The 14932-nt window shown below is 42.2% G+C and overlaps 1 protein-coding gene across 7 annotated transcripts in view; it reads right to left on the bottom strand.

The window, feature by feature from the left end:
* KIF1B (kinesin family member 1B) overlaps window positions 1-14932 on the bottom strand; it is a 142928-nt gene that overhangs the window by 23588 nt on the left and 104408 nt on the right. For all 7 annotated transcript variants that reach the window (XM_057696034.1, XM_057696028.1, XM_057696062.1 and 4 more), the window contains 8 exons: window positions 9566-9684; window positions 8532-8617; window positions 8064-8193; window positions 7726-7888; window positions 4952-5042; window positions 3167-3285; window positions 2465-2520; window positions 241-349 (listed from right to left, as the gene is read on the bottom strand). In XM_057696034.1, coding sequence (XP_057552017.1) covers window positions 241-349; window positions 2465-2520; window positions 3167-3285; window positions 4952-5042; window positions 7726-7888; window positions 8064-8193; window positions 8532-8617; window positions 9566-9684 — 873 coding nt within the window. The remainder of the gene's footprint in view (window positions 1-240; window positions 350-2464; window positions 2521-3166; window positions 3286-4951; window positions 5043-7725; window positions 7889-8063; window positions 8194-8531; window positions 8618-9565; window positions 9685-14932) is intronic.

Here is a 14932-nt window from a genome sequence, read left to right as displayed (position 1 = left end):
CCTGCATAACAAAGTGCCTGTCTCCATGGTCTTGCTGTTGCTAACAAGGAGGTAAATTATTATACTGGGTAGTTCCCTGACAAACATCTGATTCAAAGAATAATATAAAGACCCCCAAAATTCAGTTCAAAACTGGAATGTGACAATGCTTTGTGAACCTGAAGACAAGAGAGACTCAAAGTTACATTCTCTAATTTTGGAAAAGATATCGTAGTTAAAAACTTAGAAAGGTGGACTTACTCTCCTGTAGGCTCCAGCTCACTGATCTCAAACCAAACCAGAAGGTCATACTTGCTCATGCTCTGGCCAAGGCTGGTTTTGCTCATGGTATTTAACTTGGTGGCTGGAACTTTGAAAAGTTTTTGGAAAATGTTAAAATTTGGTTCACATCTACTCAGCAAAGGTATAAGCTTCTCTGATGTCAGTCTTCAAGGACACACTTGCGAAAGGCAGCAAGAGTCAGGGGATAGATTTCAGTGCGGAAGACCCAGAGAAACTTCCCCGGCAACTATATTAGTACCTCTAACTTCAGAGAACAAGGAAAACTGAGAGTCAGCATCTCTCTCCCTCTCAACAAACTATCCAATGATGAGGAAACAGGTCTCATGCAGAGTAAATGTGCTCATGAAACCATTAAAACACCTTCCTTCCTCTCTCGCATCTGCAGCATGCAGAGCATGGTAACAATGTGGGAAGGGCAATGTGGGGAAAGCCTCGCTCATCATGGGTCCTCATCACCGCTGATGTGCAGGGAAAGACCGGTCCTCCAACCCAGTGGTTCCTGAACCTTCCTGCACACAAGGGTCACCTGGGGATCTCAATGATGGCCCAGGCCACACCGCTGGCCAATTAAATCACAATCTCTAGGGGTGGGACTCAGTCCTGAGAGGTCTGAAGCCCCCCAGGTGATTCCAATGTGTGGACAAGTTTGGGAACCACTGGTCTAATCTGTAAATACAGGATTCTGTAAATGATCTCATGTTACCCATTTTCTTCAGATGTAAATTCCATATGCTTATCTGTACTGATGAAATATATTAGCCAATACCCCAGTATTTCCAAGAATTTCAGATTCTACATGGTGGGCATTTTGAAACACTACGTAGAACTTCTGAAATCTTGGCAATACAGAGAGGGTTCTCTGCTCCGAACCTGGGAGCAGGGGTGTGAGAGTCCAGTGACTTGGGATCTAATTATCGCTCGACCACTAACTAGCTGTGAAACTTTGGTTGAGTCACTTAACCTCTGGGAGTCACTTAACCTCCTCATCTATAAAATGAAGATCATAATATTTTGCCTACTATCTAAAAAGATGTAGTGAGGACCCACGGACACAATGCATCTAAAGGGGCTTTATGACCCCTCTAGTGCTATTCAGATGCACGGCCTATCAGTATTATTCACCCTAGCTGAACTCCAGGTGAGCTGGTGATGATGCCAGTCAAGAAGATAACAAGGGGTTACTGGTTCTGGTCGGCATCTGAGGGTCAGAAAGCAAAACCAGAGCATTAAAAAAAAAAAGCCATCTACTAGTAAAAAAATCTTTAAAAGTCCCATTGCAAAGAATCCACACCAACAAATGTAAGGAGCCTCTCCACCATCCCTTGCCCCTGGATGATGTGAAAGGGGCATGAATAGAGAAGGTGCTTCCAAAAAATCTCTCTGAAGGAAATGTGATATGATCTTGACAATAAGCTGAACTCTACATTTAAGTCAAGTAACAAACAGAAACGTCAGTATTTCATACACAGAGGGCCAGGCTTTAGGACAAGCCCCTGAGGATGGTTCTACATCTAAGGCAGGGCTGTTGTAGCTACTAACCATCTCGTTTAGGTGCCCTCCCGGCCTGGCAGCTGGGAACTGGCAGAAAGAGAGAAGGCGGCAATGGGTCAGCCCCATCCTGGAAGGCGGCGATGGCGGAGGATGCGAGCACACTGGCGTGCTCAGAAAATGTGTCCAACACACGCACATTCACATAGTCAGATACAAGAAACCGAATCAGCTCAATCTTTCTCTCGTGGTCTGAAGGCAGGATGGGGGTGAGGAGCACAGAGGTGGAGAATGAGCACAGGGTGGGGCAGGAGTGTGGCAAGTGGGCAACAAGGGAAAGGGATGAAAATGAACAAAGAAAAAACAAAACCAGACACATGAACATGCAGGATACATGTGATATGCAAAGAAATGCCCAGTCACCCGGCAGTCAAAGGGGATTACACACAAAGCAGAGTTAGGAACAGGGAGCTTACCAAAACCTGCAAGAAGACCACAGTATCACTGGGGACAGAGCCCTATTGTTTCTCACTTCTTATTTCACATCAGGAACCAACAACTCTAGTTCCTACTAGGTACCGGAACACACGAGGATGCACAGAAGTGGCGTAAGAGTTTGAATATGACTTTTTTCTCCGAAAAGTCAATCAGAATAAGAGATGTACATCATACAAAGAATACAGCTAGTGCTCACCTGGCCTGGAGAGTGGCATGGGCGGAGGGAAGAATCGTCGAGATGGCTGGGGTGGACTGCAAAGGAAGACAAAAGGCCTTCAAGACTAAAAAGGGTTTCATGCTGAGATTAACGCCATGTTTAAATCCCCTTGTAGAAACAGATCATTTGTCCTTTCAACTCTGGCATGTTATCAGGTATCAGACATAAACCCACACAGTAAAACTGAGGCTAAGACATTCTAACAAAAGTCCCCTTGTAAGTCACAGCTCATAAGTAAGAAAAATTTTCTGTTAACACTGACACTCTGCTGTCATCCCCAAGTCCCCACCACTGCTCTCCTCCCCAATTTTGATGTCTCTACTTAGAGACACATGCTTCCTAGTGACTTTATGCTTCATAAAGCTCTGGGTGGTTAGGAACAATTATACACAATTTTCAGGTTATATCCCTATCACCTCAACTTTCTATCCTCTTCGAAGTCTCTTCCTACTAAAAGACGGTACACTCAGGGTCACCTGGGCAAAACTCAATTTGCTCTACCATTAGTGACTGGGGGCCTTAGAAGGAACATGGTGGTGTTTCTAAAATGGAAACGAAGGGTAACATATAAAACAGTTATTTACCTATCTTAACCCCTCAAAAGATTTCTTCCTTCCCAGCAAGTGACAAGACAACAACAACAACACCGACAACAAAAATCCTCGCTCCTTTGGTCCAAACCTGTTAAGCTCCTGTCCCTGCAGGTGAAGGGGGTGCTGCTGGTAATGCCCGAAGACTTCGAACACGATAGGCTTGGCTCTGATGTAGTCCACAAATGCTTCCGTGACCTCCACGGCAATCTAGGGAGGAGCAACGCCCAGTTAGAGTAGTGGAAGATTTCTTACAGGAAAATACACTTTTCTGTGGCAAACAGCACCGCAGCACTTCGAGTGCCCAGTATGTGCTGGGAATTTTACTATGCAGGCCTCTCATACCAAGAGAGGGGCTCTCCTCTGGTTTTTGTTTCCCAGTAACTTCACCAGGCCTCGGGCATTCAAGACCCTCCATTATCTGCCCAACTGACCTCTGGCCCCTCTGCTGCCCTTCACATGATGTTCGGACTCAACCTGCTGCTCCCTTCGCCCGCTCTCTCCTCCGCTGTGCCTGAGGGCTGGCCCAGGCTGCAGCCCTGCCCGGAGGCCTTTCTGCACCTCTGGTACCTCTGTCATCCCTGCACTTGAGGCCCGGCTCAAACAGGAGCGACAATATGAAAAAAAAAGACTGCTGACTCTGTGCCAGGTACAATGCCAGCGTGCCCCACCTTTTCTTTTTACACTACAGCCTTCAGGAAGTCCCCCACCTCCTTTCTCCACCTAACCACCCACCTCCAACAAAGAATGTAACTTTCCATTAGTAGAAATAACTCTCCCTTCTCTGCTCCCATTGCATCTAATGAATACCTTTCGAATGTCCCTATATCTTGTGCTACTACTGTTTAAATATGCACTTCATTTCCCCATCATAAATCTAAGCTCTTCGGAGGCATGATCCCCTGTGATTCACCTGCACACCCCAGCAGCGTTAGGCACAGTCCTTGTGCACAGGAGCCAATCAATATCATATACAGGTATGCTCATGTTTGTACAATTAAACATCAAAAAGAAAACAGCATGTTCTGTGTTTGCATGTTCCATTTTTGGAGCTGTCCTTTCCTCTTGCATGTCAGAGAGTGGATTATGGTTAGCAAGAGAATGAGACCGGTCATGTGGCAGTGAGACTCCTGGATGCTAGAGCCGCATTTTCCTGGGTTCAAACCCCACCTCTGCCTCTTCCCAGCTTTGTAACCTTGGTGAGTGACTTCACCTGCCCTGTTCCTCAGTTATCTCAACTATAACATGGGGATTATGACAGCACACAGCATAAAAGTGAGGATTAAATGAATTAAGGCACAAAGCACCTATAACAATGACTGACACAAAATAAGCTCTCAGTGAATGTTAGCTATTATGAGGATGATGACTTCTGAACAGAGTTGAGTAAATCTTTCTAGAAGAAATGGAAGGTCTGTTTTCTTACTCTATTTTTGAGAGAGTTGTAAGGGGCATTAAAGGATTAATCATAGTATCAGCTGCAAGGAAAAGAGTTCCTGAATCTTAATTTAGCTACAAAAACTATTTCATAGTCTCTACATTATTTGAAACCAAACAATGTTACGTCTCTTATGGTTTAAAGAACAACATATTAACCTTAACAAAACTCATATTCAACGTGCTTCTTCTTCTAGGAAGGAAACGCTAAGGACAACTCAGGTGCTGCTGCTCTGTGCACTGAGGGTCGGCTCAGGGCCCTGGCCTCCCTCCACTGTCTGTCCTCCTCACAGAGCTCCCCCTGCACAGCAGCTCAGGTTACCATCCTCCTTCGGCTGAGAAAGCCCAAGGAGCCCACACATGACGACTGCCTCACCCCAGCTGCGTCAAGGTATGACACACCCGCAAAACATTTGGCAAAAGCGTCCCCGTCACTTACATTCTGCACATGATAAAAGCCCAGGGGACTTCCTCTGCCGTTGTTTTTGAGGGGTTCAGTGGAGAATGCTTCATCATGGCGGTGCAAAAAGCTTAAGAGGAAAACAACAACAACAAAACCCACATGAATTTCGCATTAAGTGGTTTCAGCAGGATTGGCTTGGATCCCACAGAGGGCAGTGCCTTACTTAAGGGACTCTTAACTGAGCCAAGTTATTTACATTTCCTTGTAGAGAACATTTTCCATATCACTCAGATAGCATTTTAGATTTTACTTCAAAAATGAATGAAAAACCAACTAGCCCCATCACTTAGCTATGTGAATTATGAACAGTGAATTCAGTGAACTGCTATTTCTTTGTAGAAGTTTTTTACTGAAAATAAAAATTGTGAACTCATTTTGTACAGAAAAGATTCGGCAGACTCAAGCTTCTGTAAGACAGTAAGTACTAAAGCCTATGGATGGCACACTTGCCTGGGAGTCTCTCTAAGAACAGCCAGGAGCAGAGTCAAATGTCACCTCTTCCAGGAAGACTTCCCTGACTCACTCAAACAGTTCTATGTTCCCACAGCACTAGGGACCTATTTTCTTCAACAGCAATGATATCATTGTTTGTGATAATGTATTTATTTGCCTGTCTCCCCAAAAGACAGTGAGTGTCTCCCACAAAGCTCCAAATACAGAAAGTACTCCTCAAATATTTGAGTCAGTGGGCTATGCTTATTCTCACAGATTTTATTGTTCTCTCTCCTTCCCTATTATTAGTCTGAAATAAAAATAAGTTGGAGAATTACAGAATACTCAATTCAAAGATTTATTGCCAGATAGAAATATCCACCAGAAGGACATCCCACACTCCTGCAAGAAAGTGGAAAAAATACTATTTTTTTTTAAAGTCATACTGTGCAGCATGTAGGATCTTAGTTCCCCAACCAGGGATCAAACCCATGCCCTCTGCAATGGAGGCTTGGAGTCCTAACCATTGGACTGCCAGGGCAGTCCAAGAATACTTTGAATAGTGGGTAGAAAGACCAGGATTATGAACTCCCAGTCTTCCAAATTACCATTGACCTTTGAGCAACATAGGTTTAAACTGCATGAGTCCACTCATACGTGGGTTTTTTCCAATAGTAAATACTAGGGTACTGCACGATCCGCAGTCGGTTGAATCCGTAGATGCGGAACTGCAGATGCACAGGAACCTTGTTTACATACTCAGATTAGTGACTGTGCGGAGGGTCAGCGCCCCTAACTCCTGAGCTGTTCAATCGTCAACTGTAATTCACTGAGCCTGAAGACAGTGGTGGGCTTCTGCTAGACATGCAAGTCACTGATGCCACCTACTGCGTGGCACTGGAGCATCCCGTACTACGCGCACTCTTGTCTATTTTCTTTCTTCTCATTTTCTCCTTACCTCTCTCTCTTTTCCTTACTTCTCACTCCTTTTTTTTTTCTTCCAATTTCTTCCTCTCCAGACCACACAGTGTACCTGCCAGAGGGCCCATGAGCATCAGCTGATCTCTGACCCACACTCCTCCAAGGCTCTGCTTGGAGCAGATACAAATATCCTGGGGTTCCACACAGGGGACACATGAGATGACTCACAGTGCTCTACAGCTGTGCTTTCCCTATGCAGGCCAGACGAGAGTTTATAAAAGCCTCAGAAGAATGTGAGTCTTCTTTCAATGTGGTCAACATGCCCTTTCCTCCAGAGTTAATGCCAGCTGGAGATGCTACTCTCTTTTTAGGAGATTTTAGGACAGAAGGCAACATACCACTCTTGCCATTTCAGGTGTCAGTTAACCAAGTAGGTCTTTTCGATAAAATATATCAGTTACTAACCGAGGCTGTTAGCAAAGGCACACTAAACGAGCAACATCTATACTGGAGAGAGAATATTTCATCACTGGTAAATTACAGCAATGATATTAGTGGCTTACTATGTAATAATCACATTTAATTGAGGACTTGGCTAAAATGTGTGTAAAAAGCAATGCTGCGTTAGGACCCTGGGGAAGGCTAAGGCACATACCAAGGGGAAAGTAATGGCATAAATCTGAAGTGGCCTTCTGGTGGCATCAGAGGCAAACTGTGGGCTTTAGGAATGCAGTGGCTCAGACTTCCTTCTCTTGTACTGTGACCCTTTCCAAGCACTGAAAAGATACATTGATGTTTGCGGGTATTAAAACCTAAGACTCCAAAAAAAGGTTTTCGGAGGTCTCGGGAGGAAAGTACCTAGAGTACAGAGCTCCGTTATAGGACAGAAAATGCTTATAAGTGGATGAGAAATGAAACCTTTCACACCTTCTCTACATACTTACTTTTTTTCAGTGGATGTAAAATTTTGCTGTTCTTTAAATGACTTACATTTTCCCTTTCCCAAGTATTAAATAGGCATAATTGGCAGCTGGATAATTCACTGCTTTCACACTTGTTTATTAGGAAGATATTTCAGCATGAAGAACATTACAAAGACTAGTAAATCAGCTTATCTGGATCTGACCCTATACTCCTGGCAGAGGGGGAGAGTCCACAACCAACCCTTCTAGCAGGGTGTGGGGCCACACTCTTCCCCCCACTGGACTCTGTTTCATTCCACTGCAGGTTTCTAGTTCTTACTCCCATTTTAAGTGAAGAAAGCATTTTATTTCAGTGGCTGGTAGTCATTTATCTTTCAAAAGTGTACCACCTGGCAAATGTTCGAGCTCTCTACAGTGCACAAAGGACGTCATCCGGGTTAACAGCTAGGGAGGCAGAGCAAAGGAGCGGCTTACTTGAACTGACAGAAGATATCTGCATACTCTGGGAGGATTCCACTGGCCTGCAACACTGTCACACGGAAGGTGAAGGCACTGCCCAGTTTCAGGTGGTTGCCAATCTCTTCAGAAAAGCCTTCCATTACCATTTTACCATCCAGCAAAGTACTTGACTTTAAATCTGAAGAAGGTCAAATGAACACATGTATGGTTCAAGTAATGCACAAAGCACCTTTCAGAGAGGAGAGTGTATCTTTCCATCCCTAGTTGATAAAAGCAATTATCTTCCTTGACAATGGTCAGTACCTTTCCCTCTTTGAAAACATCCCCAATCACAGTACACTCTGATTACATACCCAAGTCATTCATTCGATTCATTTCTTCTGGAGGAGTGATGACCTCAGAACTCTGACCCTGTCCTTCCACAATCCTCAGCTCCTCCAAGGAAAGACCAGAACGGGTCATTGCAACCGAAGAAAAGTCACTCTGAAAACAAGACAGGGGTAAGTAGACGATAAAGTAGTATGACAACATATTTTTCCCCCATTTCCTTATGTTGATTTTCCCAACAAATAATAGTGACTGAAAGGTTGTGAGGATTAAGAGCTGCCTGAGAAAAGGTGATGCAGCACAATATAAATGCTGGGCCTTTACCCTTCCCTCTGCAGTTGTTAGACGTGTCCCACAGTCTACTAAACAGCCCTGTGGGGACCCATACTCTAGTTCTAGGCAGAACAGCTCTCCAGTGCTGAACGTCCTCCTTACAAAGCCTGTTTGCTTCCTATCCTTCCTCGAGGTTTTCCTCTTCTTGGAAGGCCTCTCACCTGGTTAAAGTTCTCGTCATCAAAAGATATTTTAGCTGTTCCTGACTGTCGGATTCCAGAGCCATAATCAGGAGCTTCTTCATCCGCTAAATAGAAAAAAAAAAAAAAGCAAGAATGAGACTACCTATGGGGCGGAGGAGGAATGATTCTTACTGGATTATGTAATAAATAGGAAAGTAGTGGAGCCTTCTCAAACTTTAACACAAGAGGAGACACTAAAGAATAAGTCTTTTGCCTGAGAAAGAAAGAATGAGGACAAAGCAGTAAAATCAAATAGGCTGCTTCCAACTCTACTCAGGTAAACTTACCACCTCCTCAGCACGAATGAAACTAGTTAATAAAGAATCAGTTTGAGTCTTGATATTGTTCAAATGTCATACTTAGAAATACTGATCCCTTCACTTGGCAAGATACAATAATACTCAACAAATACTTGAAAATATTACACTGTACTTGTGAAGACCTCCATAACTCAACGTTGATGACTGTCACCCATTTCCATGGGGAAAAGCTGAAAGAACTAAATACAGCACAGCAATTAAAACAGAAAAGCTACAGGGAATGGCCACATTCCTTCCTCAGAATGTAGGCTGGATCTTGGAAAAGTGTAAAGTATCAAAATCGTGATCAACGCATTACCAAATAGCAGCCACAGGACAGACATGTCTAGCAGAAGTATACTGAGAGAAAATTAGGCACGAAAACGTCTAAAAATACTGTTATTTCTGAAGCAGTTAAGATACATTATTCAAAATGCAAATGACTTTTATAAAGTTAATCTAAGAGTTGTTCTTCATGTTAAAGGAAATCCCTTTACCCCATTATTGTAAAACAGCAGCAACCCAAACCAAACAGGATCTACTTGTGATACTTGGGAACAACAGCTAGAAAGGAAGCAATAAAGGCTTTCTTGAAGATAGATGCACCACAGTTTGTACTGAAGCGTGTAACTGAAACGTGGCCCATACAGAACTGGCCTGCTTTGTTTCAAAACAAAGAATCCACAGCTCTCATTTCAGAAGAGGGGCACCTACCTGCAATGGCCTGTACAGCCACACGTAGAAATCCCCGCACTTCACCCTTCTCACTGACAATGGCCACCCTGTGAATCAGGGGCACAGGGTACAGCAGGTTGCTCAGGTAAACAAATGCCCTAGAGACAGAAACCAGGAGATAAACATCTGAGCATCCCACAGACAGAGAAGGTGGCTTTCAGATTCATCAAGAATACCTTCACGGAACTGTGAGCTGGCTCCTAGGCCCTGTCTTAAGGTCGCCTCTCTGTTCTGTACTCTCAGACTGCCTCCTGTTGCTTTTTCAGCACAGATAACATTTAAGCAAATGCAAATGCTTGATAAAGCAGTGGAAAAGACCAACTTACACCAAATTATTCCCCATAAAAATTACTACCGTAGGTAGAAGAGTAACAATCGGAAGCAGATTTCCATAATACTCCTCTATGAATACTGCTAAGGGTGAGGAAAAGGGAGCCCATTAAGGAATTTAACCTTTTAATGTAACTAATTATAAAGAGGTTTTTGTTTTGTTTTTCCCAATAGATAAAAATGAAATCAGGAGACAAAAAAAGTCAGAGAAATGTGACTGAAATACAGTTAATAACTCAAATAGATTTCAAGTCACAACATTGGGGGTCTTTACTTTTCACCCTAAGAAATGACTATGTTCTTCAGGCAGGGTGACAGACACATATGGGCAGAAAGGCCATGTAGCCAGAAATTTCTTTGTGAGCTTGTAGGAGACTCTGGATGGACATCAAGATAAATGCTGAGGGAGAAGGAGACAGCTGATCCCTAAAGGTTGCTTTTTAGAGTCCAAAACCTTATTCAGAAATGTATATACACAAGGTAAGACCTAACATTTTCTACCTCAAATGAACTAGCGAAGTTGTATCACATTTATTTTCTTTTTCCTTCTTTCATTATTTTGTAGCTATTGTTTTTTTTGTCTGTTTTTGCTTTTTTTTTTAAGCAGTACAAACTGGTGATCACAAAGCTTGGGTGTTCATTCCAAGCAGTGTATGGGAAATAGAAGCTAGTTCCTACTGTTACGCCTGTCTTCCCACTTGGTATATGCTGATCTCTGAACACGAGACAAAACAAAGAGTAAACATTTGCATCAAGAAATCAAACACAACTAAATGTGACACATACAGGCAGACCTCGTTTTATTGCGCTCCACTTCCTTGTGCTTTGCAGATGTCGCATTTTTTTTTACAAATTGAAGGTCTGTGGCAACCCTGTCTCCAGCAAGGTGCCATTTTTCCAACAGCATCTGCTTACTTCATGACTGTGTCACATGTTGGTAATTCTCATAATATTTCAAACTTTTTCATTATTGTTACACTTTTTATGGTGATCTGTGATCTCTGATGTTACTGCTGTAATTGTTGTGAGGTGGCACAAACTACACCCACACAAGACAGTGAACTTAATCGATAAATGTGTATTCTTTTTATTTTCTTACAAGGAAAATTATAAAACTTTATTGAAGGGCATAAAATAGGATAGAAATAAATGGAAAGCCCTAGAGTTTGTAGATATTATGTGGATGACACTTTTCTGCAAGTCTAAATGTGTATTCTGACTGCTCCACCAAAAGGCCATTCCCCTGGCTCTCTCCCTCTCCTTGGGCCTCCCTATTCCCTGAGACATGACGATACTGAAATTAGGACAATGAATAACCCTACAATGGACTCTAAGGGTTTAAGTGAAAGGAAGAGTCTCACGTCTCCTACCTGAAATCAAAAGTTAGAAATGATTAAGCTTAGTGAGGAAGGCATGTTGAAAGCTGAGACAGGCTTGAAAGCAAGGCCTCTTGTGCCAGTTGGCCAAGCTGTGAATGCAAAGGGAAAGTTCTTGCAGGAAATTAAGTGTTACTCCAGTGAACACACAAATGATATAACAAAGCAAAAAAGGGACTTCCCTGGTCCAGTGGGTAAGACTCCGCACTCCCAATGCAGGGGGCCCAGATTCAATCCCTGGTAGGGAACTAGATGCCACACACATGCTGCAACTAACAGTCCTCATGCCGCAACTAAAAAAAAGATCCTGCATGCATGCCATGACGAAGATCCTGCGTGCTGTGATTAAGACCCAGTGCAGCCAAAATAAATAAATAAATATTAAAAAGAAAGAAAGAAAGAAAGAAGGAAGGAAGGAAGGAAGGAAGGAAGGAAGGAAGGAAGGAAGGAAGGAAGGAAGGAAGAAAGAAAAAAAGGCTTATTGACGATATAGAGAAAGTTTTAGTGGTCTGGAGAGAAGATCAAACCAGCCACAACATTGCCTTAAACCAAAGTCTAATCCACAGCAAGGCCCTAAGGAAGCTGCAGAAGAAAAGTGTTCGGCTAGCAGAGGTTAGTTCATGCTGTATAAGGAAAGAAGTTGTCTCCATAACAAAAAGTGCAAAGGGAAGCAAAAGTGCTGATGTAGAAGCTACAGCAAATTATCCAGAAGTGCCAGCTAATTAATGAAGGTGGCTACACTGAATAACAGATTTTCAATGTACATGAAACAGCCTTCTACTGGAAGAAGATGCCATCGAAGTCTTTCAGAGCTAGAGGGAAAGTCAATGCCTAGCTTCAAAGGACAGGCTGGCTCTTGTTAAGGGCTAATGCAACTGGCGACATGAAGTTGAAGCCAATGCTCATTTACCATTCTGAAAATCCTAGGGCCCTTAAGAATTATGCTAAATCTACTCTGCCTGTGTTCTATAAACAAAACAACAAAGATGACAGCACATCTGTTTACAACACGGTTTACTGAATATTTTAAGCCCACTGTTGACACCTACTGCCCATTGACAATGCACCCGGTCACCCAAGAGCTCTGATTGACATTGTTTTCATGGCTGCTAACACAACACCCATTCTGCAGCCCACAGGTCAAGGAGTAATTCTGACTTTCAAGTCTTATTCTTTAAGAAATACATTTTGTGAGGCTACAGGGGTCAATGACAGTAAGTCCTCTGATGGATCTGGAAAGGATTCACCATTGCAGATGCCATTAGGAACATCTGTGATTCGTGGGAAGAGGTCAAAATATTAACAGGAGTTTGGAAGGAGTTGATTCCAACCCTCATGGACGACTTCGAGGGATTCAAGACTTCAGTGGAGGAAGTAACTGCAGATGTGGTAGAAATAGCAAGAGAACAAGAACTGAAGCAAGCATAAAGATGTGCCTGAATTAGTGGAGTCTTATGATAAAACTTTAATGGGTGAAGAGTTGCTTCTTATGAATGAGCAAAGGAAGTGGTTTCTTGAGGTGGAATCTACTTCTGGTGAAGATGTTGGGAAGATTGTTGAAATGAAAAAAAAGATTTAAAATATTACATAAACATAGTTGATAAAGCAGTGGCAGGGTTTGAGTGGACTGACTCCAATTTTGAAAGTTCTACTTGTGGGTAAAATGCCATCAAACAGCACCCTCCACCAGCAAAAAGTCTACTTCACTGAATGCTCAGATGACGGCTACCTTCTTTTTTTTTTAGCAATAAAGTATTTTTAAATTAAGATACGTACATTTTTTGTAGACATAATGCTTTGCACACTTAATAGACCAAATGTAATGTAAACATAACTTTTATATGCACTGGGAGATATAAAAAAAAAAAGGCATGTGACTGGCTTTACTGTGATATTTGCTTTTATTGTGGTAGTCTGGAAATGAATCAGCAATATCTCCAAGGTATGCCTGTATGCATGTCTGCACCTTTTCCTGCTCTGAATCTACTTTAAAACAACGAAAAGGGAGATGGAGTGGATTCTTGGGATTTCAACTCAAAGTAATGAAAACAATTCTGAAAACAGACAAAATACACCACAGAAAAACAAATGTTAATAAAACTTAAACAGCATAAATGAAATATGAATGAAAGTATAACAAAAATAATTGCTAGTGAACACTGAATCAGATCAGATGATGTCTACTTCCCTTTCAGTCTGCTCCAAAGGTGGGGGAGGACAATGCTAAAAAAGAGGGATAAAGCTACGTTGTGCAAAAATTTTTAAATGAAAAGTCTAAAAAGGATTACAAACAAGACTCTCAAACATCAACTACTGTGATAGAGTTTGAAAACTACGAATTTGGCCTAAGGCACCAGATAATTTCACTTCCAAAGTCAGCATACATATAGACCACCTTCATCTCTTATAGGCACTCCAGCCACTGCCCACTCTCAATGCCGGGGCCATTAAAGAGCCATCGCGTATGCTCGTCTCCTGCCTGCTGTCCTCTCTGAGCTCTACTACCCACCTCGTGCCTTTGATGTCACACGTTCAGGTCTTATTCCAAATACCACCCTCTTATGACAGGTCCCCCTGGTGTTTCATGATCTCAGTAACACACAGCTCCATCATCACTATGCTTTCCATTTATTTATGCAATTATTTGTCTGTCTCACCCACCAGACTGAAAACCCGTGAGGACCGGACCCCTGTCTGGTTTTGCTTGCCATTGTCCGCAGAGGGCCTGGCTATATTTATCGAATAAATACACTCAATAAATATCGGTTGAGTGACTGAACATCTACGTACATAAGTGAAAGGGAAAATGACTTGTCCTCTATCTTTTAAGTAGAAGTGGAAGATTCTTCTAGAAAAATGGGTTAAACCAGAGGTAGGGAAGCAAAGCCATTCAACTTTATATTAGGTTGATTTTTCAAAGCCATTCTCATGATGGATATTAACTATATAGGATATGTTTAGATTCCTAACCATATTTAATTTATATAGCTATTTTTATACTTAAAAGTAGCTGTTCAAAAACAAGAACCCCTGTTTTTAATTGCAATAAAGCACTGTTTGAGTACACATTAAAGGTGAGAATCTCCTTTCTGTCTATGACAATGACTACTCCAAAAGTGGAAGAATAGAAAGTATTCTTGTAGATTTCCCTTTTTTAGAAGAGAGGATTCTATAGCTCGATGGCAGTGGTGTGGGTGTTGGCACTGTGACTACACAACAGCATAGTCACTAGGCAGCTCCTTGTCCTATGACCAAAACATAGACTTTAGCCCAAAATCAATGCTTTAGGCTGTACAAAAGTTCTCTTATGAAGTTTTTTAAACTAGAATTTTTATAATTATTCTTTATGCTTGAGAATCCTTGTACCTTGACCTAGCAGACTGAAAGAGAACAGGGATGAGAGAGGGGAAGATGTAAAGGATATATTAGCACAAAGTTCTGTGAAGTTACATAAAAAGGGAAACAAATTCTGTCAACATAAAAATAATAAAAACCAGCATAATTACGACTCTAGTCACAGAAAGAATGTCAGTTCAGGTACTTAGGTCACAGAATAACCAGGAGACTTTGAACCCAGAACACTAGCTTAAATACTTCACATTTCATCCCAGATGATGATGGGTGACTCATCACATCCCAG

The sequence above is a fragment of the Hippopotamus amphibius genome, chromosome 1, assembly GCF_030028045.1.
Source record: "Hippopotamus amphibius kiboko isolate mHipAmp2 chromosome 1, mHipAmp2.hap2, whole genome shotgun sequence".
In the NCBI taxonomy this organism is placed as follows: Eukaryota; Metazoa; Chordata; class Mammalia; order Artiodactyla; family Hippopotamidae; genus Hippopotamus; species Hippopotamus amphibius.
Note: the sequence above shows the minus strand (reverse complement) of the source record. Positions and strands in the feature narration are given on the sequence as shown.